Here is a 26,090-nt window from a genome sequence, read left to right on the forward strand (position 1 = left end):
GCCACATGTCTGGTACTGACCTACCTTTGCAGGAGATAAAGTCCAGCATGACACACTTTTTTTCTTATTCCTCATACACCTTCTGTATTTTTTTATGTCTTTACATAAAATACTTTCTCTTGATATTAGGATTGTGTACACTTCACCTACCTTGCTACCATATCGACAAGAATTCCCTCTGGATTAAATGAGGTTCATCTTCTCTTGTATTTGTCTGTTTCAAGGGCAATAAGAACATAGGTCTGGTTTTTAATATAGATTAATCATGCCCACCCTGAATTTAGCTGAAGATTTCACACTGAGATCAATACTGTACCTATAAAACACTCCCAAAAATGAACAATTCATATTTTAGTTGTACTGGCTCTCCTGTGATAAAACAGTACAGTCATTCCTCAGCTCACAAACTTAATTCGTTCGAGGACTCAGTTGGCGACCCGAATCAATTTTTCCCATTTAAAATAATATAAATACAAATAATTTGTTCGAACCTCAGAAACACTGAAATTTTTCAATTTTTTGATGTTTTTCTGTGAACAAGAAAATAGACTTAAATTAATATCACCTCAAATAGCAAAAAAGGGAAAGAGAGAACATACGTTACGGAATGCGGACCAGTACACTACTGAGCATACGCTTGTTGGCGGGCTGGTCACTCGAAAGACGCCAAAACACGGAAAAGAACCACAAAACATCCCTCAAAAAACTAAAGAATTAACATTAAAAGACTGAGTAACAGTCAAAAACAGTAATAAAAAAAAAAAACAGTAATTTTGAAAATGTGATTATACTGTATATTATTTTCATATGCCTAAAGTTATGTACATTTCGTGATGCCACGTATTGTATGGCGATGAACTTCTTTGTTTGTACTGTGAACAAACAATGCACAGTTGCCACTATGTGTGAATGGAGAATATAACAAATAGGAATTAATTTATGTTATTAATGAAGTACTGTAATTTTATGTATAGATATGTGACTGTTAAAAACCATCACAAACATGTTTATCAATCACCGAAAGGTACCGCTATAACAGAACGTTCTCTCTTTTTTCAGATATTCGACCTCTGAAGAGATATAATAAAGACATACATCTACAACAAGTTTTTTTATACATTCCACAGCCGTTCTTGGGCATGATGTACACTTCTTTGTGTTTCAGGTGATTTTTTTGGGGCGCTTTTGGGGGATGCTTGTGTGTTCGCAGCCTGAAACACGGTTTGCGAACCAGTGCAAAAAAATTTCAAACATCTGGTCTTTAACCTGATTTGTTGGTGAACAGGACTGTTCATGGGTCGAAGTACCACTGCAATTTCTCAACACATAAGGGAACATTATCCTGCTCACTGTTTTTATGATTAGATATGTTCAGATATGTTCAACTCCTTTATAAAAAGAAAATCACTGAAATTATTTATTGGTGGGGAATAAAAAATTATCACAGTGTCAAAACTGCTGATACAAAGTTCATGTTGTAAACATGAAATGTACTTTGGAATGTACAAACATAGGGTTAAGGCTTCTACACATACATGGAGTTTTTTTTTTTTTTTTTTAAAAAAAACAATCTTTTGTTAGAATTACGAGACCGATACTCCACAACAATATCAATGTGCCGTAATTCTGGTGAACTTTAGAAGCTTACGGACATATTTACATTACATTGTAATGTGACTGCATGTAAAAATGAGTTACACATTGGTAAAAAGATTTACAGAGGAAACACTGAGAATGTTTAAGTAGGCACCTTTATGTGTTACAGAGCAACAGCACGATATATCTCACGCACTGAATTAGACAGCTCATGCATGTAGAACACACAACGTGAACTTCCCGACGTGATGATCTTAAAATCGCCATCTCGCTTGTGCTGTGCTCTAATCCACTATTATTTTACATAAGTACAGTATTACTTTAATTGCTTTCGGAGGTTTGAAAGTTTACATATTAAGCATCAAACTACCTTCAGGTCACATGACTCTGCAATAAAAAGGTCATTTTATCAATACCACAGTGAAGAAACACTGCAAGGTTCCAAAATGGGAACCTACAGATTATTATAAAAATAGAAACAACTCACGAGGTCATGCAAAAAGGGGACTGCATTTTTCCTTGTTATCTGGCATTTTCCCTATGAGGCTCTCTGTTCTTGCTGGTCATACAATGTGGACTCCACTTTATGAGACAAAAAACAAACACTTCCAAAACAGAAACAATGTGATACGATCCAAAAAAAAAAAAAAAAAAAAAAAAACTTAATGCTGGCTTGTTGCCATAGTGACCCCAAGAAACACCACCAAACTGTCCAGGGAGAGAGTGTCAGTGTGGCATAGATGCAATCAATGGCAGATACTAGCTATTTATTTAAGAAAAGACGTAATTTAATCTGATCGAGAGAACAGACTGAAAAAGATAAATATCCCAAGTTCAGCACTGCTGCTCGTTAAGCAGAAATATCACCGGTGGTGTGAGTTTCAGGTCTGATGGATCTGCAGGCTCAGAAATCGAAGGGAAACCCTTTCAGACCTGGAAAAAGTGTCTGCAGTCCTTGGGCCTTCTACTTTAAAAGTCTTCCATCAATTCTCACGCAAAGAAAAACAAACAAAAAAAAATCTGTAGAAACCCGAGTCGTCCATTCTGCAGCTTTCTTGCTAATGGGTGGTTCATTCCTGTTTAATAATCTGCTGAAAGACACCCTGGCATGCAGGTACCCACCCTGTGTACCCCCCCCATACATCAGAAAGTGCTTTCTTCCTCCTCTACCTCCGCTTGTTTTAAAAAATGTATAGTCAGTAATTAATATGGTCATTTTTAGCATTGACATGAAAGAATGTCCAAATTATTTTGCTCTCTTGTAAGATCAGGATATCGGTTTAAACTTCATCCTGAAACAGAAACAGAAAACAGGAACAGAAAATCTAAACTGGGTGCCATCCGCACATCTTCATTGTGTGAAACCACAGGAATTCCACCGTATTCACGGGACTGACCAAACACTCCAGGGTCCCTTCGCATGGCAGGATGAAGCTAAGAGAATCCAAATCCAGATCATAGCCCCCCTCCCCGGCAGTCCCCCAGTCCCCCGAGGTCTGTCCCCTCGGCACTACGGGGACGCCTTGATTTCGCTCTCCTGGAGCAGGGGTGTGTGGTTGGCCTCCGCAGCCTGGGCGCTGACCTGGGCCAGCAGCGCTTTCCTCTGGACCTGCTTGGCCTTGTTGTACAGCATGACGCCGATGATGACCAGCACGGTGCCGGCCGCCGACAGCAGGGTCACCTGGTTGCTGAACACAATGATGCTCAGCCAGATGGACAGGGCGTGCTTGACGGTGCTCGCCACGCTGAGGGACGAGAGGGGGGGTCACTCAGATTAGCCTTAACAGCACATTAGCCAAAGTACCACCTCCTGCCCAAGTCTGTTCATACAATTCCGTCAGGCGTAACACTGCTGCATTCGATATAACCAGCACAGCATTTTTCTGACATAATGCTACAACTGCTTGCACAGCTAAATATCCTCCTCCTGGTCAAATCAGCCAGCCTCCGAAACGACGACGGCCGCGTGGATTCACGGCTCGACCCCGGGGCTGACCTGAAGGTGACGGGCGAGATCCGCCCCATCAGGGCATAAGCGGTGACGCTCTGCAGGTGGAAGAGGACCCCGTCGAAGAGCAGCAGCAGAACGATGTCCTGGCTGAAGCGGAAGCTTTGGCCATCCTTCCCGATCACAGGGATGTCCTGCATCCACAGAAGCAAGTCGTCGGAATGTGCGGGAAAAGCCACAGTCCTCCGAAAGCCATCCACACCCTTTGGATAAATACTAGCTCATTCACACCCAGGCATTGCAGGTCCTATAATGCCTAATCAAACAACAAGCAAACCTCCAGTCTGCGTTTTGATATGTATAATCACTCTTTGTTTGGCGACAATCAAATTCGAGAAGCCGGACAGCACACACCGGAGTGAGAGTGATCTGAGAAGTGTAATGTACGGGCATTAGCCACTGCATGGAGTGTGCAAAATGTCTGACTTCATCCAATCCTGGGCAGCCGGGTGTCAAGAACGTACTTCATTAAGACGACACTGCTGTCGCAACAGTGACAGATAACAGGTTAGCATTCTGATCCCCTCTTGATTCTTTAATAGCTAATATTTATTTTAATACTGTAATCTGCTTCTAGCCCTCACTGCAGTGTAAACCCAACCGCAGAACGGTCCCATAAGAGTAGCGATGTTCTGAGCTTTCAGGATCTGCTGCCGGTTCCTCAAACACAAAGTGCCACATGTACGCGGGGGGACTGGCCGCCATTAACCTGCTGCTAGGGAGCCGCCGTCACATACCAGCAGGAAAATCCAGGCTGGGATGAGCATCAGGACCGCAGCAGCACTGGTGTAGAACTGCAGCTCTGGAGGACTGGGCAGAAAAATCCGACCATGACTGCAATGTCCACAATGCTGTGAAATGTGCTCTCTCCCGAAATGCTAACCAGCTCGTCTTACACACACACACACACACACACACACACACACACACACACACACAGGACAATTCATTTTGTAATCATATTTAATATTCAAATATTTAATTTGTTTGAATATGAAGACCCAAATTAACTGAGCAGTGAGAACTGTGACAGTCAATTATTTGCGGAGAACCAGAGCATAAGATGGAGACTGAAGACAGTAACCCACTACCCCCCAATCCTCTGCCAGACAGAGAGCTCTGTCCCTTGGAAATGTCATATTCTGCTCCAGCGGACCCCCGCGTCAGAGCTCATCTGACAGCCAGCATGCATTTCTGCAGACAGATTCTATTTCCATCCACATATTAATAACTATCAGCCACTTCCTTAGTCGACGCTTCCCGTCACAAATTCTGCAATCTGCAGTATTTTATGCCGTTTTCCACTAAAGACAATTTGCATGTGGCAACAGCCTGTTAACATTCTTTGAGAATTTCAGCTTTCTATAATGCGCCATTTAAACCATAACTGCTGAAACCCATTTAACTGACGTGTGGGGAACCGACAACGAACTAACCTGAATTTGTACTTATCGCCACTTAGAAGCTTCTTGGAAAAGACATTCTGTAGGCTGTACGGGGAAAAGAGGAAGTTGAGATAGGAAGGTTAGCTCTGTAGGGCATGCAGGGCCACAGTCTGCTCCCAGCCACAGTCTGCTCCCAGCCACAGTCTGCTCCCAGCCACAGTCTGCTCCCAGCCACAGTCTGCTCCCAGCCACAGTCTGCTCCCAGCCACAGTCTGCTCCCAGCCACAGTCTGCTCCCAGCCACAGTCTGCTCCCAGCCACACTGGCCGCCGCCTTACCAGTCCATGATGTTGGTTGAGAGTGCAGCGGAGAAACCCAACAAGTTGAAACTGATCTCAGTGGCGGTGCAGAGCGCCAAGCCCGCCATCACCGGGAAGAGGGACAGGTTCACCCACATCCCTGTAAATGCAGTGTGAAAGTCAGCCCTGGTTAGCGGCGCGGCTACGCGGCTCAATACACACGCCAGTGATGCATGCCGACTTCAGCAGCACCAAGATGCATTTAATGATACTGAGCCATTGTATACAGAGTGGCTACATAAACATGCCCCAACCCAATACAGCAAATGCTAATTATTACTATTTAGCTTTTATCAGAGGTGGGAACAAGTCATTGACTTTCAAGTAACAAGTACGTCAAGTGTTACCACTCAAGTTCCAAGTCAGAGTAAGAACAGGCAAGTCAAGTCAACAGTCTAACACCAAGTGAAGTCCAAAGTCAGCAAACCAAAGTCTCAAGTTCCATGCTACAAGTCTGAGTATAGTTTTTTTCCCCCCCCCAATTTAAACTTTTTTCCAAAGTTATACAGTACAAACTATCTTGACTTGAGAATTGACTCAAAACATGCTTGTTTTCACATGGGACTTGAGTGACTTACTTGATACTGTGGTATCTAAGGTCTTTGCTCCTAATGACCATCAAAAAGTACAATAAGTACCCCTCCCGACCCCTTCTCAGTCGCCAGCCGTCTAGAACAGTATTGTATTTACATGACTGCAAACATTATTTTGCACATTGTAATCTAGTATTTTGTGTCTTTTGTACAGTATTGTGTCCTGTGTCTTTTGTATATGTACAGTGATTGTCACTTTTTGTCTATGCTGCTGCAACTTTTGGAATTTCCATCGGGATCAATGAAGTACTAATACTACTACTAAAGTCAAAGACGCTGGGTTTAGCGTTACCTGTATACTCTCCTAATATGAGCCTGGACATGATGACTGTGAAGATGGGAGCAGAGCTCTTCACAGTCTCAGCAAAGGAGACGGCCACATTCTTTAGACTGACCAGGCCCAGCACCACGGTGGTGAACCTGTAAAGCACATGACATCCAGCCTCAAGCCGTGTTCAGGACCTCCATGCAGACCAGAGCAGATCCCGCTCTTGCGCCTTTCCAAAGGGATAACACCTCAGGAGATTCTATGAAGATGCATAGAGATACGGCACATATACCTTCCCCCGAAAAGGAACTCTCTGTTTCTTTCTCTTGGCTCATTCAAACATTTTCAACTGACTTGCAAACATCTCACACTGCAGTCAAGCACTGGTGACACATCAGAAGATTCTGCAAACAAGACTTTGACGGCATTGCCTGGGAGCAACGAGGACCCCGCAGATCACAGTTCCAGCTGGCAGGAAATGACGGCAGCGCAGGGAAAGGCAGCTGAGAAGAGGTGAGCAGGCGGGGATAGAATAGAATAGAATAGAATAGGAATAGAAGACTGTCACTATACACATGTACAATGAGATGAAAAGCAGCTCCTCCAGTGCAAACATGTATGTAGAACAACAACAAACAAAGCAAAAAGTTCTGCAGTGATATATACATATGGAAGAATAACTAACTAAATAGGGTTTTTTTAAATATATAAATATACAGTGTGATATGCAGTGTGGATCCGGGCCGGACTGAGGGATCCTCCCCACAAACCTTCTCTCCCAAGCATTTTCAGCCCTGGCATCCACACGCCGTCTAACAAAGCGGCCGACATCCTGCTCAGGGGTCCTTACTGGAACGGCGGTCATGGTTTTTACAGAATCCTGGCTACGCTCCATGATGCCGGACACAGCTGGCATCTCACTCTGTCCACCAGCGGTAGGCACTGTTCCTCGGATCAGGAATGCCTAATAAGAAGGAAGCCCGCTTGCTCGCCATGCCGGTTCACCGGCATTATTACAGCCACGTGCATAACAGCACATGCTAACGCTAAAGCAGCACTTGGCGATCCGCTAGCAGCTATTAGCAAATAGCAAAGCACGTACCCTGAAGGGGCCTTTATCACAGCTGCAGAGTTTAGTCAGGCTAGAATATAACTGACATGTAAAATGTCCAACAAAAGGCACAGACACACAATCATGTTTACAGAAAGATGAACACAAAGCCTCAGACACTCCCACTGGGGTCAGAATGCTCACATCTCTCTGTTCTTAACCATGGCCTAGAAACCACCAAAAATCACGGCAAAACCATTCATCCGTACAGTAAAGACAGCTTAAGGACTGCTCTGAATGCACACACTGGGACTTATTTGCACAACACAACACAGACGAGGGGAACACGGACATCGCGGATTACATATCCAAAGTACCGGGTCCTCCATAAAAACCACTGCCAACAATGTCACTGTTGAAAAATGCGTTTGGGTGTTTCCTAACGAGAAACCCAGGATGACTAATGAGGTTCAGAATCTGGTGAGAGCTCACAATGCAGCAGGAAACCAACAGCGCCGGCAGGTCCAACCTGAAGAGAGACATCAACGGTGCCAAGGCTCCCTGCAGAAAACCCCTCCAAGGAGAAACATTTCAAAAATAACAACCCCCAACAGCTACAGCAAGGTACCCGAACCATGAGTGATTTCAAAGTCAGGACCGCCACCCCCCACCCCCACAAGCAACAGCATCTTGTGAACAGAGATGCTAAACTGCATCTTTACATGCTTTGACAAAGGAAATAGCGGCAATGTAATGAGAGGCTTGCCAAAGAGAAACAATCAAGCATTCATATCATACACACATTACTCAAGATACACACTCCACAGTGCGGAAGCCCAGAACACACCGACAGGTTCATAGGTACAGCACTCAGCCATCCATCTCTGTCCCAGGACAATGTCCCAGTGTGCCTCAAGTCAGCAAACATCGTACCTGTGCCAAAACTCACAGTCCTCAGTAACTGTCATCAGGAGAGATGGGGGCGGCTTTGCGGGTCACAATGATCAGAAGGTTGTTGGTTTAAACCCTTTGGTTAGGAGAGTAATTATAACACCTTGAGCGTCTGCTCCAGGTGTGGCGGATAAACGGCAGACTGTGCTCTCAGCTGTGTACAACTGTGTCTCATCGCTGTGCTGGATGGGTCCTATAAGGACTGAAATCACAGCACCTGTTTTGCTCTGTACAATAACAGCAAAGGCCTTCTGTTCTGTTCTCTCTATCCTGCTAATGCACATCACATTCTTTGGCTTTCAACACCATCATCTCCCCCCCCACCAGCCCCTCTGCAGCCGAGCTTCTCAGCCTCCGGAGCAGCTGCCCACAGCCAGGCCAGACAACCCACCATGATGCGTATCGGTGGGCGGGGCTGTGGCAGAACCCTCTGCTTTATGCCAGGGGCACCACTATTGAAAAGAAAGCAGCACTTTAGAAGTCACCAGCACAGGGACCCAGCCAGTCACCAGCACAGGGACCCAGCCAGTCACCAGCACAGGGACCCAGCCAGTCACCAGCACAGGGACCCAGCCAGTCACCAGCACAGGGACCCAGCCAGTCACCAGCACAGGGACCCAGCCACCTACCCTGGAAGAGAAGCACAGGGCTCAGAGTTTTGGGATGCGCACGCACACACACACACACACACACACACACACACACACACACACACACCTCTGCTTTGGCTCCATTTCTGTAGTAGCAGTTATGCACATTTCATTTATAATAAAGCTTTCAGATTAAAAAAAAAAACCTTTATATAGCTTTCAAAAATGACGTGCAATGAAAAGCAAATTTACTTAACAAGGCAGGATTAAATACACTTATTTTACTATTTTGCAAAGTTCCTGAAGCTCAGAATAAGCAAACAAAAGCCTTGGAGGTGCGACATCAGTATACATTCATTTTCAAGAAGCTGCCACACTCTAGATGTGCAGGGCAAAGCCGCCCCCCCTGGACGTGCAGGGCAAAGCCGCGCCCCAATGGATGTGCAGGGCAAAGCCGCGCCCCAATGGACGTGCAGGGCAAAGCCACGCCCCCTGGATGTGCAGGGCAAAGATGCACCCTCTAGTTGGGATACCAGACTGTTACATGGTGCACAGACTCGCACAGAGCAGCAGTCACTGAGTAATCTGATCATGTGCGTCTTGGGGTCATGTGGAGGACATTCTCACACTGGCTGGGGAGTGCGGACACTTTCACAACAACATGCGACGTGGAAAGGAAAGCCGAGTCACCTCATCAGTCCCACGAAGAGCATGATCATGAGGAAGTTGGGTGGGTACTCCACCCTGGATTTGTGCTGGTACAGACAGCAGGGGACGTACATCTTCATGCAGCCAATGACCGTGGTGGAGAGCATCTGAACCGCACCTGAGGGACCAGATTCAGCATGACGAGCGGCCGCCAAACCCGCCGGAATGCAGACTTCAATCCCTTCGTAGCCTAATCTTACAGATGCTACAGGGCTCTAAAATACACTTTGCTGTTTAAAAAAAAAAACAGGTGCTGGGTAGCATCAGTAAACTCTGGGGCTACATTTCTAAATGCCCTTTAATACAAAGGAAATGCAAATTAAAATGAGTATTTTGCAGAAGACGTCTACTCTTGAACTGAAAACCACAGCCTTGAAAAGCCACGCACCGCAGTGTCACTTTCAAACGGAAAATATTGTTTTATTCCTGCTCAAGCCGATATTCTTTGCTACATTACTGCACTGCACTGCAGTAGCTTCCATAATCTGAACACATTGCTTCCATTTTTCAGCCTTTAGAAAAACAAAATCAAGCCAGCAGACGAAAAAGCTGCCAGTAGTAACGGGCTTTACGGCGGTTTTCCGCTTCGCCGCTGCTACATCACGACCCGACAGACATCCCGAGACCCCGAATAAACAAAGGTCACCAACGCCATGGTGTTATCTGGCTGCAAAACGCCCAAGCACCCCCCAGGGCGAAACGTAATTCAGGGATGCTAAGCTTACCCAGCATGCCAGGCTCCCCCTCCAGCAGAGACAGGATGTACTTGTTGAGGAAGAGCGTGCAGAAGCTGAAGAAGTACCAAATGGTGAGGTAGGTCAGCGATTTGGGGTTCCACACCCCCGAGTCCGCCTCTATCACGGTGGTCTCCGTGATGGTTATCTTGAGCACCTGCTCCCCCGGCGAGCTCTCGCTGCGGGCCAGCACCACCTCCTGCCGGCCCCTGAAGGAGGAGAAGAGGCCTCCCCCCGTCGCCATGGAGGTGCCGCCTCGCCCACACGCGGCTAACAGAGGTGCGGCGGAGCCATCAGTCCGTCATTCAGATGGTGGCGGCCGACCTCACAAATTCCAGACGTGCTTATGGTGCAGAGCCTGACTGCATTACTCAAGGTCCGTAAGCAGGTGCCTGGAACAGAAGAGCAAGTGCAGCATTTTATTAACCAGGCAACCAAGCCATTCCTTAAATGGTTAATTACTGGAAAAATGATGGCAACTTAGCACTCAACTGGAGGACAAACACCTCACCATAGCAGGTCCCCTACTCTTCTTTGCTAGTTTTTGGAGAAAATATCCCAATATTTACTAAGTGACATGTACCAATGTCTGACACAGTTATTCATACATTCCTACTTTGTCCTAATACTTTTAAATGCTTAAGAGACCAGCTCACCCAGAAGGTGTTTCTGCTAAGGCACAGTCTGACAGCAGTGTCACACTGGCTTTCACATCACTCAGGCAGCAACTGTAATGTGTGCAATATCTTGGATTTGTCCACATCAAATAAAACTGTTGTGGAAAAAATGTAGACAGAGCTTATACACACACACACACACACACACACACACACACACACGTCTTACCACAGCAGAGAACACTGGTTTATTAGTTAGTAAAACCCAATTCCAAATTACAATATTCTTAAACTCCAGAGCAAATTACTAACCTTGAATTTCTGCAGTCTTAATAAATACAGATTTAAAGGAAACATCAATGTTACAGAATTTTAGGACAAGACGTGGAATCCTCCAACACGAAGGTTTCGCTGTCTGCAGGTTCTGCAGATCTTTTTCTGTTAACTGCTTATTCACATTCAGAGCTCCAGACCTTCAGAGCGTCACTCAAGCTGTCAGGGGACGGAGGCGGTGCCCAGAGCGGCGCACCCCAAAACCGCCGATCCCACAGACATCCCAGGGAGTTTCCAGAGCGTATCTAAACGCATGACTTCAGTTTATGCAGTGTTGTTACCTGGACTACAGATGTTTACGCAACACTGGTATCTCCCCATCAATGAGTATTTCACTTGTCTCCACCATAAACAACTGATGCCAGTTACAGTACAGGGCCCTCCATAATGTTTGGGACAAAGACACATTTTTCCTCGATTTACCCCTCTGTTCCACAGTTTAAAATTTCAAGTCAAACAATTTAGACGTGATAAAAATGCAGATTCCAGGTGTTCAAGCTACTTGCATACATTTCAGGTTCACCATGTAGAACACAACACTTTTCCATACATATTCCCTCCATTCAGGGCCACATAATGTTCGGGACATTTGGTTTCACAGATGCTTTCACAGGGCTGGCTTCTACCATTCGGAGTCTGTAGTTGCCATTCTAATACAAGATGAGAAAAGCTGTGCCAATGAAAGTCAGAGAAGCTATTATGAGGCTGAAAAACAAAAATAAAACCATTATAGACATCAGTCACACCTTAGGATTATAAAATCAACTGTCTGGAATATCATTATGAAGGAAGAAAGCACTGGTGAGCTCAGTGATCACAAAGGGACCAGTAGGCCGAGGTAAAGAAAAATCCCAGATGCCCGTCCAGCAGATCAGAAACGATCTTCAGGAGGCAGCCGTGTCTCTGTCAGAGACGACTATCCGGAGAAGACTCCATGAACAGAAATGCAGAGGCTACACTGCAAGATGCAAACTACTAGTTAGCCACAAAAACAGGATGACCAGATTACAGTTTGGGAAAAAGTACTTAAAAGAGCCTGCAAAATTCTTGAAAAAGGTCTTATGGACAAAGGAAACCAGAGGAGACCTGAGTGATGGCAAATGGAAAGTGTGGAGATGAAAAGCAACTGCCCAACATCCAAAGCAAACCAGCTCGTTTGGTGGTGGGGGGGTTATTGCTTGGGCATGTTTGGCTGCCCAGGTAGAGGCGCATTTATCTTCACTGACGATGTGAATGCTGACGGCTGTCACACAAAGAATTGTCAGGTGTGTAAAAATATCTTATCTGCTCAAGTTCCAATGCCTCTAAACTCATTGGACGGCAATTCATCCTGCGACAAGATAATGATCTCAAACACACTGTTAAGACAATACCGAAGACTTTCAGAGCTAAAAATGGAAAATTCTGAATCTGAAGTATGTCCTGTATGTCCGCCCTCGAATCCGTCTAGATCGACTAAATTAGCTATGAACAGACAAGGAGTTTAAACTGCCAACAACCATGTTATTGACACAGTTACATTTGTTTAAACAGCCCGATCCACGCGGGATTCTGCATGCATGACACGGAAAAGCACGACACATGAGACGCATGGCCCCCTCCATCGGCCGAAAACTGCAGGAATTGCAAGCCATCAAACAGGAGCCACGGAGAGGGGGGCTTTCGTGTGTGATCCAAGCCATCGGCGGGACACCGACCACCCGAGAGGCCGGCATGAGACGTGGCAGAACACTGCTCCCCAAAACACAATCAGATCTTCGACTATATATTGATCTGCCTTCAGCGAAAGAAAAAAAATCTTTGAGGCTCCGTGAAATTTAGAAAAGTCAATAACAGGCGCAAGTAAAAAATACTTCGTAGAAGATTTCAAAGGTGCGTCACAGCGGTGAGCAATAAACAGCGATTTTAAAAGACGGCCATTGAAATCGAGGCCAGATGTTGCCCCTGAGAATTGACAAATATCTGCTACATGCTGAATGATCCTGTGCATCAGCATCTATAGGATCCTGCTGGACTATACCGCACATTTCACAAGCACCTCATTTCACTTTTCATTGCTTGCGTTAATATTCGTTTGTTGAGCATCATCCTGACAATCCTACAAAAACTGGTAACGATATGAAGCAAAACAAAAATTATGCTAGCTAGTTATGAGAACCTGTCGGCTAACGCCGGTCTGTTGCCTCGTACGCTTATGCTCAGTACAATATATACACAATGCTACATAGTACACAATGGCTAAGAAAAGCACAGATCAAAATATCGAACTAAATAGATCCAGCTGAGCTGTTAATTTTCGTTAAATAAAACTAAAAAGAATGCATCAGAGTTACAATCACAATGCAATTCCTCACCAGCCACTAAAGCGCCCCGCTCCCATCGAACCAATCTCAAACGCCATTGTGAGCAGAGAAAAGGAAGAAAAAACTCACAGGAAGCTGGATGTTCAGTTTCCTTCACGGAGTTGAAAACAGTAAGTTGGCGTGACTTTGCTGATCTGAGCTGATTAGAAACTCACGCAATTCCACTATTAATCGGAGACCTTAAAATAGCAGCGCGATCGTTGAGGGCCGCAGTTATACCGATTAATCAAGTGCAAAGCTCTATATCTGCGTGCCGTTTCCACACGAGTTAATGCATCGACTTTTATCAGAAACGCTGCATGACGCACGTTGGTGCGAGTGACAGCACTGCACCTGTATTGGCATTCAGATTTTAAACGCCGAGTAAACCGAAATACATCCCTTTTGCACCGCATTCAGATTACATGGGAACACAGATGGCCACATCTATCTTAGAATGGCCTCATTTTAACCTTTCATGCTTGGGATGTCACCCGTCCCTTATAATACGGGACGCAGCAGTTTTCCAATGCGGGACGATCCCGTATTATGAGGAACGGGTGGATACCTATTTCATGCGACCTGCATGAAAAAAATAAACAATAAAAATTATATCTGAATTTCTAAGCGATTTTATGTGAAACATACATCAATTATAAACATCTTTCATTGCAATTTAAAAAGTAAGGGAAATGATATTTTTCCACTTGGAATGCACCACAGTGCTGAAGGAATTCATTGATCAAAAAATTAAGGGAACACTTAATCGTCACAGTATAACACCAAGTCAGTTAAACTTCTGGGATACCAATATGTCCACGAAGGAAATATAAACAACTTCAATTTCAGTTGCTTTGGTGCATATGGAAGCAACAACAGGTGGACAAGAGGGGTAACAGCAATAATAATAATACTTGATACTTTTATTGATCCCTGTGGGGAAATTGTCTTTATGCCTCCCTCAACTTTCTCTATTTTGTAGAGTGAGCTGTCTGTGAAGGGCAGCCACCTGTTGAGGTGCCCAGGGAGCTGGGGGTTAAGGGCCTTGCTCAAGGATCTGTAGATGTGCTGAGGCTGGGTTTGAACCAGCCACCTTCTAATTACAGTAAGTACAACATGTAATGAAATGTATCATAAGAACATAAGAAATTTACAGATGAGAGGAGGCCATTCGGCCCAACAAGCTCATTTGGGGAGAACTCAAGTAATAGCTCAGAGCTATTAAAATCTTATCTAGCTACGATTTAATGGAACCCAGGGTTTTAGTTTGGGCTAAATCCTGAACAACCCTTAGACTGTGCAAATCAAAAATAGAATTAATAATCAAATCATAATTTGTTCTAATATAGAAAATATTCTTAAGGTTTAAACTGTACATGTGCATATGATAGAACTATGTATTTAAGATGCAGTGTGACTTGTTGCAGGTGACATAAGTATAAATATATGCAAAGATGGATGGATATGTCATTTACAGATTGTTAAAATAGCAGGTTGGTGACAGGTAGCACTTGTTTACATGGGTTGTGTATGTTAAGGATGTAGTGGTGTCATGTCCTGATTAAGAAGTCTTATGGCGTGAGGATAGAAGCTTCCCATGAGTCTCTCTGTTTTTGCCGTAATACTCCTAAAGCGCCTGCCTGATTTCAGCAGCTCAAACAGACAGTTACTCAGATGAGACGAGTCTCTGATGATCCTGATTGCTCTGCTCTGGCATCTCCTGGTATAAATGTCCTCCATAGATGGTAGAGAAGATCTGGTGCAGCGCTCTGCTGCCCGAATCACTCTCTGTAGTCCCTTAATGTCCTGTATACAACTGTTTCTGTACCAGGATGTGATGTTCTGGGTCAGGACATTTTCCACAGCACCGGAGAAAGAAGTCCCGAGAATCCCTGGAGACACCCGAAATTTCCTGAGCTGTTTCAGGGGGGAAAGACGCTGCCTGGCCTCCAGGATGCCAGCTCATGCTGGGTGGCACATCCATAGGTGTCTGCCTCTTTGTGTGAGGAGAAACAGGAGGAGCACTGACTGAGACCACCTCCAACTCATCCCGAGTGGCACATCCATAGGTGTCATTGAAAAAAGGTTTGCTGGGTCTCCCAGCACAGTCTCAAGAGTGTGGAGGAGATACCAGGAGACAGACCTTTACGTGAGGAGAGCTGGACAGGGCCGCAGAAGGGCAACCACCCAGCACCAAGACCGATGTCTGCCTCTTTGTGTGAGGAGAAACAGGAGGAGCACTGACTGAGACCACCTCCAGCTCATTTGCATATTTCTGACCGAAGTGCTGGAAATATATTCTATTAGGGTGGCAGGAGGAACCAATGGCCACTAGTGGGACCTGCGCTCACAGCCCTGCACCATGCAGCTTGATTGGAATTCGCCAGAGACCACCTGAACTGGCAAGTTCACCATTGGCTTGTTTGGTGGGTAATGGTGATGGTCTTGGGAGGCATATTTTTGGAGGGCAGCACTAACCTCCACGGGCTGTTAGATACTGGGATGAAATCCTTAGACCCACTGCCAGACCATACGCTGGTGCCATGGGCCCCGGCTTCCTCTTGGTGCAGCACAATGCCCAGCCTCATGTGATGAGAGTGTGTAGGCACACAAACGCCACTCTCATATTTCTCCACAATTTCCTTCTTCGTTTCGTTAGTGATTGCTTTCTTTACCTTCTCTTCCTTCCTTAGCTTCTTTGGTGCCATTTTGATAGCAATTAGCGAAATTATTTATATAAAGCACTGCACTGACCGAAATGACGCCCACAAACAGGTGTATCTGGGCTCAGATTGATGCTTTCGGGCGCCTCTCGGCTCTTTGTTCACAACCGCACAAGCGGATACACGTTTTGGCCTCGACTGGCATTCGGGTCGTAACTCAAGACTTTGGTCAAAACTAAAATTTTGGTCATAACCCAAGTTGTTCGTATGTCAGGCCAGTTATAACTCAAGGGTCCACTGTACAAACTTTGGCGGAAAAGTAATTCAGTGGCATAACAGTAAAGTTTTAATTGAAATCACAACTGAATTCATATTCCCTGCTCTAACAGCATTTACAAAATGCACATGTAATATTCTACGACACTTTCATATCACATAAAGTCTTGGCACAAATTAAAGAATTGCTTTTGTAAATATGTGTGCTGTAAACACTGTCCTGCAGATCAGAATCAGAATAACTTTATTGTCATTGTAACAAGTACAACGAAATTAGGTGCAATCCCCATGTCGGACATAAAGAATTTATATAAATAACAACATAACAACATACTTGTGAGAAGACTGTTTAATTTCAAGCAAGCAGTTTTATTGTTTTCCCCAAGCTACGAAGAGTTAAATAGAATGTTTTACATGTGTAATAAAATGGAGTAGTTATTGTCGCATTCACTGTATTAATTTTTTAAGAACTTTATGTAATTGTGTCTATTCCAAAACCTGCCTGTTCACCTGTTTCGTCGAAACATGGGCGCCCCGCAGTGGCACGCAACTGTATTGCAGGCAGTCGATGATACGGTTAATCTGCCATCATTGGGATTCAAATCCACGGTCTTTTGGACACAAATCCGTAACCTACTACTCACTAATTCACCACCAAACACATCGAGACCAACTGAATGGTGACATTTGGAGAAAATTACTGTTGTAATTACTGGTGAAGTATAAGCATAAAGTATAACTCGGATTAAGGTCAGGATAGGGACAATTACAACCTTATTAATTCATATTTGTTATCCTTAAAAATACTGTTGCTGTTTTGCTGTAGGACGGCTCAGTTACTTTACACCTCCCTGGTTTTGGAGTTAAAATCCCATCTCCGCTCTGGGAGCGTGGAGTTTAAATATCCCTCTGGGCACTCAAGTTTACTCTTGCAGTCCAGAGATAAGCAGTTCGGCTAACCAGCATCTCTAGCAGATTCTCTATATTGCTGTAGTCAATGGTTTCGTGTATTAATTTTGTGCCTGTGATGGACTGGGATCCTGGTGTGTTTGGTGCACCTCAGCCTTCAGCCTGTGCTGCCTAAGATAAGCACTAACTCCTACCCTCCACCCTGCAACCCTGACCAGGATTCTAATTAACGTACATGTATTACCAAAGCTGCCAAAAAACGGGCAAAATAATAATGAGTGGGAGGCAGTGGAAGCGGACATAGTAGAAACGCTAAGGGTGTTGTTACAACTGCATTTGTAAGCTGTTGTTTTTATGAAGATGTTTTATCAGGGTATTGCTAAACCATTCTGCCAGTGACAACCAGACCATGAAATAGGTCCTTTTTTACGCCCCTGAGAGAAAAAAAAATCTGATTACACGCCTTCTACGCAACTTTAAGCTTCGGAAAACCATGCCGTACGCACATTGCGCAATATTCACATCCGAAATTATGGAGGTCTTGCGCAGTCTACGCAGCTTTACTCTACAGAAACACAACAACGCTCTACGTAGGCTACGTAACTTTACGTTTCGTAGACTTAAGATGAATTTCTGATGCTCGCTGCGTTGGTATTTATGGAATGGACTCATTTAAATAAGAAAGCAGTGGAGTAATACTTGTTTGATTGTAGTTTTACATTTCCCCCAGTCTCCCTCATGTAATAAGTTCTGTACAGTCTGTCGACATCATACGATATGTACGGAAGTATCCAGTGAATTTTCTTAGAAAATGGACGACAACGGGTGAGTATGCTTAACTAGCTAGATAACTGAATAGCTAAGCGATGTAACTAATTCGATCATGCACGGAGAAACAGTTTTGTATCTGCATAAAAAGAGACTAAAGACATGACTCAAAACGCACATATAAAAGGCATTTCACTTGACATAACCTGAAAAGTCGACCTATTTGGCAACTTAATAAGCGACACTAGTGCTTAGTTTTCACAAGTGCATATAAATCCTGGACGGATTACAGCCACAAAGCGCGTTAAGGAGCCCGAAAGGGGATGCGGTCCGGTAGCCTTTACCGAGGAAGTGTAACCGGCACTCCGACGTATTTCATTATTCTTCACAGTAATGGCTCGGGGTGGGGGGGGCTCTGTTAGGATGTGTATGTTAACTAGTCAGCTGGTTAGTCTACACGAAGGCTTACTGCTGCTTTTCCACCATAAAATATGTGAGTATATACGCGTTTTACCGGGTTCATTTGGTTATTGAACCACGCAGCTACTGATGACAAAGCCGATTCCCGTAACTGGGTGCAGTGGTAATTGTCTTAATCTGCGTAATTGGTTTGATTGTGGTGTGAAAGGTGTGGCGCAATAAAACGTGTCTTTCGGGAAAAACTTACCCGAATCCGGTATAACACCGATCGACTGGGTCAGCCTTAGTAGTTCCTATAGCAGTGACAGATATAGCTGGTGTGACTGGTAAACCCCATCCGAGCCTCGCATGTTTCGGAAGGCGATCCCCATACAGATGAATTCGGCCTCTTTCATCCGTTCATTAAAGCATTGTTATTGGTTCTCCAGTCATGTTTGTGATGGTAAGCATAATTAATGTCTAATCCAAGGTTCCAGGAATGAGATGGAAATCTAGTCTGCATAATTCTGAAGAGGACATTTATTCACATTCGTGGACGCTGAGAAACTACGTTACTGGAAATAAGCAATTGCACAGACAAAGCTTTTGTTTTAAGCCGGTAAAATATCCACCCTGTCCCGTAATACAGTCCGCTGCTGCCGGACCGGAACCAAGCGGGGGCCGATTTGCTGTCTCCAAACTTACGGCCGAGACACCAGGAGCTCATCCCCACACCCTGCGGCCCGGTGCGTATGACCCACTGCACTCCAGTCCCCTACAAATACATACAGATATATATTTACAGATTCCAATGGCGAACCTGATTTGACCCTGTTCAAATCAATAAAGTATCAGTAGGAGTGCGGGTTAAATCAGTTATTTCGCAGTTTTTGTACTTTCATTGTCAGCTTAAAGCCCATCCAATTGCGCCGTGCTTGGCTGTGAACCCCGCTTTGCCCTGCGATCCCGGCTTTATTTAATCTAAAGCAATGTTTGTTTGCTTTATATTGTAGTGTCTTGGGTTAAATTCAGTGTTATGAAAACTAGGCCTATTACTTCCTTGGTTTTCAGTTAATTTTATGAGATCATGATTTATCTGCTGTTCCAGAAACAGGAGCATTTAAAATTGATCTGAAATTCTTTCTGTTCTTCCTTCAGATAAAATCCTGGTCTGAACTTTCCTGCCTGGTTAAACTCTATTACTGTTTCACTATTGTGTCTCTGCTGGCGATTTTTGGTCTCACTGTGTATAACATCTATAATGAAAGCCGAGAGACATACAGCCACGAGGAGGATTTCACAGTTTCTCTCATACAGCTTGTGGGAATTAGTAAGTGGAACATGTTTGTACTTGTATTGATCCATCAGTGATCCTTGATAGTTCCCTATTGGGTTAAAAAAAAAAAAACAAAGATCTGGAAGCTTTTCAATTTAGACTGAAATTGTACAGATTTTAATGCGCAATTTCATGAAATGGGTCAGATTTGCTGGTAAGTCGTCAGATTGTTAAATGATTCATGTTTCCAAAGTTGTGTAATAATTCGAGGTTTGCTGTAACACGCCTTTTGAGAAGGATCTTGCATGGAGCAAACTTGCTAGCACATTTAAGCAACTTTCCGGAAGATGGCAGTTGTTGGGTCTTTGCCGTTTTGTTGCGTTTGGCCTCTCGCCCTAACCCCCACTGCCTGCTTCCTTTGCCCTGCAGCTTTCTGTGTGTATTACATCACACGGGGGGTCCTTCAGGAGAACCGGCAGGAACTCATCGTGTTCGTGTTCTGCGTGCTGCTGCTGATGATCCGCTCAGTGGTCAACTTCATCGTTCTCACCAGTGAGGAGAGGGTCACCATTCTGGTGCGTCGCGTGTTTACTGGGAGCCCTGGATGCCCCCATGGGCTTTGCTCTTCCATGATACTGGTTATTTCATTTGGTGGCAAAGTGGGTAGTGTATGTTTATCAAAGGAGCAGCGGCATTTCACCTTGCTGAGGTTTTGAACCAATAACCACATGGTTCCATATCTGAGCTGTGCCTTTGGTGTGGTTCAGCAGTTTAGGGAAACAGGCTTGTAATCAGGATGTTGTGTGTTTGACTCCCGGTCAGTGCATTACCATGACCCCCTAAATCAGGTACCCAGCCTGACATTCCGTCCTTGTGATAACGTTACTCATTAATACAATTTAAGTTCTTTAAACAGTTTCTTATTTTTCTAACTGTTAGTTTTCAACTAGCCATTTTTGCCCTTGCATGTGGATTTTCCTCATTGGTTATTGAATCTGTTTAAATGAATGTTATTGATTCTTTGGCAGATATTATTCTGGTGTCTGCAGAATGTTGAAGCATATGTTTTTTCTGTAGTCGTCTGATGCATTTTTGCTTGTGCATTGCATTTAAGCCTTTAGATACTAGAGGAAGTTTTTGTACTGTATCAGAATAACCTTTTTACCATGAGAAGCTGTGAGTCATCTTGAGTTGTGAGCTGAAGTAAACAGATGTAATAACAAAAAATGCAGTCAAGGAATGTGTGGGTCTTGCAGGCCCGGTTTGTGTGCATCCTGTCCCTGGGGTTGGTGCACCTCATCTGCGGCTCGCTCCTCATCCAGATGCCCAACATGATGGCTTTCCGTGTGGGTGGTGCTCTGGAGAGCTTGCAAGAGCAGTACTTCCTTCTCAACCTCTGCTTCTCCATGGTGACCTTCGACCTCCAAGCCCAAGTATGCCCCCAGTCTCCTCTGCTGCCACTGTGTAGTTATCCATTGACCTATTTGCCTAGCAGGTGGACACATAGGTTAGGATGTGCTGCTGTACTTTATCAGTTTCTTTGAAATGAGGAACTTGCCAAGAAAAACAAGGAATTAACATCAGAATAAATAAAGTTGATTACTTTGAATCTGATTTTTATTTAAGCTGATCTGTGTTCTAAGCTGATCTGTGTTCTAAGCTTTGCTACTTTCACTAATGTCAGTTCTCCTTTGAAACATGCTAGATTGATAAAAGGACATTAATTTGATGCAAATCCAGCTGTGTTGTGCTTGGGGTGTAAAGGCCCTGTCTTTCCCCTCAGCTGTGCCTCTGCATCCTGATCATGACGGCGGGCATCAGCGTGTCCTATTCCCACAGCATCATCCTGGGATTTGGAATCTTCTGGGCCTTCCTGACCGCGGTGGTTGGGGCCATAGCGGTGCGTGATTCTGTGCTACTGTGTGCATTTGGTGTGAGTCTAATTAAAAGAAGCCTCTTTCACCTATCCAGGGAGATGTAGTGGCAGCTTATTTGAGCTTGTGAGACCTTCAGGACGGTAAAGGAAAACTTGCTGTGGAAAGAGATCTTGGTTGGCCAGCAGGGGGCAGCCTTTCCTCTCGATAAAAAACAAATGGCAGCGTTCCAGTGCAGTGAAGGTGGTGACCGCATGCTAAAATGAAATTCTGGGTTCATTACAGACTGCATAGCAGTGCTTGTATAATGGTGCTTTGGTTCTTGGTATACAATTTTGGTTTGTAGTGCAGTATTGGAGAGGATGCCAGGGCAGTTCAGAGATGCCAATTTCAAGTCAAAAATGTATGTCTATTTCATTTTTTAGGTATTAAAAGAAAAGAAGCCCCTGGTGTGGATTTTCGTCCTGCAGAACCTGCCGGAACTTGCTTATTTCATTTACCTTCTGTACACGGTGAGGTGATACCCCATTGTCACTGGCTGTTTTTATACAGTGATTTTCAGCTCTGATATTTACCATATATATTCCCCGTATATACATTGACACTTTTTGGCAGTAATACCGTATAAATTGAAAGTGCAGCAGTAATAAATGCCTTGAGTGGATGCCCACAGAAACTGTTGTGGGGGGCTTGTCCTCCCCAGTATTTAATTTGCTTTCATTCTTAAGTTGTGTCCCTTCCCGCCCATATTAAGCTCTCTCCTAGGCTGTTGCATACTCGTACACAGCGCTCACAGAAAGTCTTGGGACTCTTGCTTAATTCCGTAATAATGTTGCAAATTTATTGGTTTCATAACAAAAGCCCTTTGGCAAGCGATGCTGAATCCATCTGCATTTATCTACACAGACATTTTTTTTTATTAAGTGTCAGTTTTTTTTTACCGACTCCTTCAGTTCTGTTCTTGCCAATTTGCTGTTAATTGCGATTGTAGTCACTGGCTCCCAAAGGGATATTAAACACAAATGTTTGGTGTTTTACGCTAAATGTGCGCAAGTGTTCTAAGACTCATCACTGTACGTATTATTAGTTTCCATGTAGAGTGTGCAGCTTTACATTAATACACGTAAAATGAATGTGCTGTACTCAGGGTGTTGGTTTGCTTCACCGTTGCTCACGTGTGTCTGACTGCCATGACCTGTGCTAATCTGTACACAGATCATCGTGGGCTGGGGAAATGAGAAATCATATGCCCTGGAGGCCGCCGCCATCACTTGCTCCCTGATATCAGTTCTGATCAAAGTTGTTCTGTTTGGGTCGCTGTTCCGCCTCTACCGCAGCTTCGGTCAGGGCCTGAGGGAGCGGAGTAAGTGTCGCCTGCAGTGAGTCCTTCATGAACCATCTGCTGTATTTTTTGACCCCACTAGATGGTGCTTTTGGTTTGCTTTGGAGCATGCTTTGAGCCCTTTACAGCACCATCTAGTGGGGACAAAAAAATACAGCAAATGGTTCATGAAGCATCATTTCGTCCATCACTAGTTTCCCGTGTCTCAGATTATTCTTTGAGATGGGGTGCAGTTGTGGCCCATAATGCCTCGCAGTATATTGATAAGTTCATTGCAAAATGATCCCTTTAACCAGTTGAAATTGTATGGGGGTTTTATTACACTTTTAAGGGTACCTAAGCTCTGCCCAATAGCCAACGAGAATATAATAGTATTTGTTTTTACGTTTCAGTGTTTGCATCACCGCAGGAGTAAACATCTGACTGGACTGTGAAAATGACCAGGGCAAAGTTTGGGATGGATTAGTAAAAGCTGTCATGTCCGGATTTGTACTACAATTACTACTGTTGATTGGGTATTTTGATACTATTTGTATTTTTAAATGATTTTTTTTATTGCACATTTTTATGTCTCTGGTGTTGGTAACGGTATTCTATATGCTACTAAAATGGGAAGAGTGGTTATGATGATTAAAAAAAAAAAAATTACATTAATATGCACACTGCACTTACAAGGGAGCAAATACCATTAATCTGAATGTTGGGCCATTTTCAGTAGTGTTGCATGTAGAATGCCGTTATGAGGTATCCGTTTTATAAGCTTGAGTCATTAATCAGCTCACATGCATATCTTAATATCTTAAATGCCAAGACAGTAATCTCTCCCTGGCTCTTAGATGATTTTTTACAAGACTATTTTTCTTTTGAAGTGTCTGTTTTATGTGCCTTTTTAATAGCGTTAATATGGTGGGTCCCTGTCATTTCATTTGCCGAGAATATTTTTAAGCATTCTCTTATTCAGAGAACCAATGCACTGGTTACACAGAATGCCAAGTATGTTTTTTTTTTTCCCAGCTAGCTGATGACACTATGGAAGTGACTTGGGGAGGGACACCAAAGATATGAAATCATTTGGTATTTTCTGTCCAATGAACTGGAATGGGTGTCCATTTCGAACAGAGTTCCTACTACAAACTAAAACAGAGCTTAATTTTATATTGCTTAACATTACTAGTATATTTTTATATTTACACGTAACCTTTCTATATTAACGTAATTTAAAAAGTACCGTCGGAGCTGGTCCTTGCACTGTCACTCCATGTGTTTTTCATGCAAAGTGTGTATTTAATCTGACAGATTAAAGGCCTTTGGCTATTTTTTCATTGTTTCCTTGTTTTCTAACACTTGATAAATTTAAAATGAATGTGAAGCGATTGCCATATGTAATAAAAGTAAAATAAATGTCACTTGTGTGAGCCTCTTTAAAAGTAACTAAAAGAAACAGTTTTTAAAGGATTGCTGTGCACCTTTTAGGTTCTTATTGCTGGATTGTCCACTTACATAATAAAATGTGGGCAGATCAAACACAGCTGTGAAGTTTCTTGCATTACCCTGTAGTGGAGCTCTGCAACAACATCTGTGGCTCACCAAGTTTTTCCAGAACATAAGTCAAGTTTAACTTCCTCATCCTTATGTCCCGATTGGTCCTTTTTCAAAACCAGTCAGAGGAACTGTGACAGAAGGCTGTGGAAGCCGGAGTTCAGGTGACGGTCAAGCTGGACTCCAAGACTAAAATGTTCTTTGAAACCCATAAAGGGTCATTTCAACCCAAAACTGAAAAAGGTGCGTTTTAGTCTGGGGTGTTAGTGCTATCTATCCGTCTAAGTTGTTCTGTGGGGAGTTGCCTAGTTTTTGAGGTGTCGGCTGTAGAATTGTTGAGCTTCTTTCGAAAATAATGGAGGTGAATGACATTATTTCTGTGGTGGTTAAAGCACCAGAAAAATATATCAAGAATCCAACAGCTATGTCTCTTACCAGAGATTATGAGCCGGTTACTGAAGATAATCCACTGATCGTGTAGTGAGCAGTTTAATGCAGGAAGAACTGTCTTCTACCAAACTCCACAGCAGCCACACCACCGTGCAGATGATCTCGCCAAGGTGCTCAAGCTCCAATCTTCTGTGCAGCACTAAAGCTCCTCTAAAACAAATCTTTTTCAGTTTTGGGGTGAACTGCCCCTTAAATAGCAGCTGACCGACAGCTTAATGAGCAGGTGAGGCGACTTACTTCCAATAAAGCAATTAGTCGAGCAAAAAAAGCAGCAAGTCATGTAGCCACGGATAGCCAGGTGCACTGGATGAGAATGAGAACCCTACTGACAGGGCTCTGGTTCAAGGGCCAGGAGGGGTCTGTTCTTCAGTAGAACCGTCCTTCTTAGGACTGCTTGTTCAATACAGGATCTAAGCAAAGTAACCGTGAAAAAGTAGGAAGGATTGTTAAATTGTAAGCTCCCTCCCTGCAGGTCACCTTGGAGACCTGGCATCCACTGGCTAATAAAGCAAGTCTTAGGTCTGCTTAGCACATGAACTGGTGTTTGTTACGGCCCAGTACTTCAATGATGATTTCACATCTTCCTAAGCAAAGGTGGGCACCAGTTTCCCTCTTGGGATTCAAATATAAGATATGCGCCAGCTCACTGGTATCATGACTGTACGGAGCTTCTATAATTAACACTATTACACACGAGTATGGCATGCAGTCTGCATGTGTTCCCATAATGCAATAAACCTCCCGCAGGCCAAAGGAATGGTTTACGGCTAAATAATGTTATTTGTGCACCCTGTGAGAGATCGGCATCCGACTGTGTGCCATGCTTCATGAAACGGATGCCAGAAGGTTGTGTTATGCTGTGACAATATGCAGCATAAGCCTTAGAGTCCACAGTGGCCACAGCCCAGGCAGTGTTCTGCTCATACTAGCGAACGAATATGCTGTCAAAAATTAGCTTTTCTTGAGTTGTAAGAAACAGTAAACTGGAACTCAGCAAGCTGCAGTTTTACCAAGTCAAAAACCGCAATATTTCAAATAATCTTGACCAATCAAACTCTAA

At 44.0% G+C, this 26,090-nt stretch overlaps 2 protein-coding genes and 1 long non-coding RNA gene across 8 annotated transcripts; 2 read left to right on the forward strand and 1 right to left on the reverse strand.

The window, feature by feature from the left end:
- Positions 1–1,389: 1,389 nt before the first annotated feature.
- Positions 1,390–18,973, reverse strand: LOC111834350 (solute carrier family 35 member E2A). 6 transcript variants are annotated; one of them, XM_023793525.2, is made up of 9 exons: positions 18,818–18,973; positions 10,234–10,634; positions 9,491–9,626; positions 6,233–6,360; positions 5,327–5,447; positions 5,041–5,094; positions 4,342–4,414; positions 3,593–3,738; positions 1,390–3,341 (listed from the first exon to the last, which is right to left on the reverse strand). In XM_023793525.2, exons 2-9 carry the CDS (start codon positions 10,484–10,486, stop codon positions 3,107–3,109), a joined length of 1,146 nt encoding a protein of 381 aa, XP_023649293.1. In that variant the 5' UTR covers positions 10,487–10,634; positions 18,818–18,973; the 3' UTR covers positions 1,390–3,106. The 6 variants fall into 6 exon arrangements, with proteins under 6 accessions (XP_023649293.1, XP_023649292.1, XP_023649291.1 ...); XM_023793524.2 differs by lacking the exon at positions 18,818–18,973 and adding an exon at positions 13,625–13,937; XM_023793523.2 differs by lacking the exon at positions 18,818–18,973 and adding an exon at positions 13,547–13,609.
- Positions 12,604–16,919, forward strand: LOC111834353 (uncharacterized). The gene is made up of 3 exons (XR_002835995.2): positions 12,604–13,665; positions 14,517–14,639; positions 15,366–16,919. It is a non-coding gene; the product is annotated as an uncharacterized lncRNA (long non-coding RNA).
- Positions 17,926–24,447, forward strand: LOC111834352 (uncharacterized). Its single transcript, XM_023793527.2, has 9 exons — positions 17,926–18,207; positions 19,199–19,295; positions 19,708–19,879; positions 20,255–20,400; positions 21,082–21,258; positions 21,609–21,725; positions 22,125–22,211; positions 22,915–23,062; positions 23,434–24,447. The coding sequence occupies exons 1-9, from the start codon at positions 18,194–18,196 to the stop codon at positions 23,454–23,456; spliced, it is 981 nt and encodes a 326-aa protein (XP_023649295.1). The 5' UTR covers positions 17,926–18,193; the 3' UTR covers positions 23,457–24,447.
- Positions 24,448–26,090: the final 1,643 nt, after the last annotated feature.

The sequence above is a fragment of the Paramormyrops kingsleyae genome, chromosome 6 (genome assembly GCF_048594095.1).
Source record: "Paramormyrops kingsleyae isolate MSU_618 chromosome 6, PKINGS_0.4, whole genome shotgun sequence".
Taxonomy (NCBI): Eukaryota; Metazoa; Chordata; class Actinopteri; order Osteoglossiformes; family Mormyridae; genus Paramormyrops; species Paramormyrops kingsleyae.

What these genes read in the sequence shown, in the direction of transcription:
- LOC111834350 (XM_023793522.2), bottom strand. Translation starts at nt 7,124, where the DNA reads ATGCCAGCTGTGTCCGGCATCATGGAGCGTAGCCAGGATTCTGTAAAA. An exon ending in GGGGTCCTCGTTGCTCCCAG is followed by an intron (nt 6,361 to 6,639) that starts GCAATGCCGTCA and finishes TGTGCTTTACAG; the next exon opens with GTTCACCACCGTGGTGCTGG. An exon ending in CAGCCTGGATTTTCCTGCTG is followed by an intron (nt 3,739 to 4,341) that starts GTATGTGACGGC and finishes CTGTGGATGCAG; the next exon opens with GACATCCCTGTGATCGGGAA.
- LOC111834352 (XM_023793527.2), top strand. An exon ending in TCCCCACACCCTGCGGCCCG is followed by an intron (nt 19,296 to 19,707) that starts GTGCGTATGACC and finishes TTCTTCCTTCAG; the next exon opens with ATAAAATCCTGGTCTGAACT. An exon ending in CATACAGCTTGTGGGAATTA is followed by an intron (nt 19,880 to 20,254) that starts GTAAGTGGAACA and finishes TTTGCCCTGCAG; the next exon opens with CTTTCTGTGTGTATTACATC.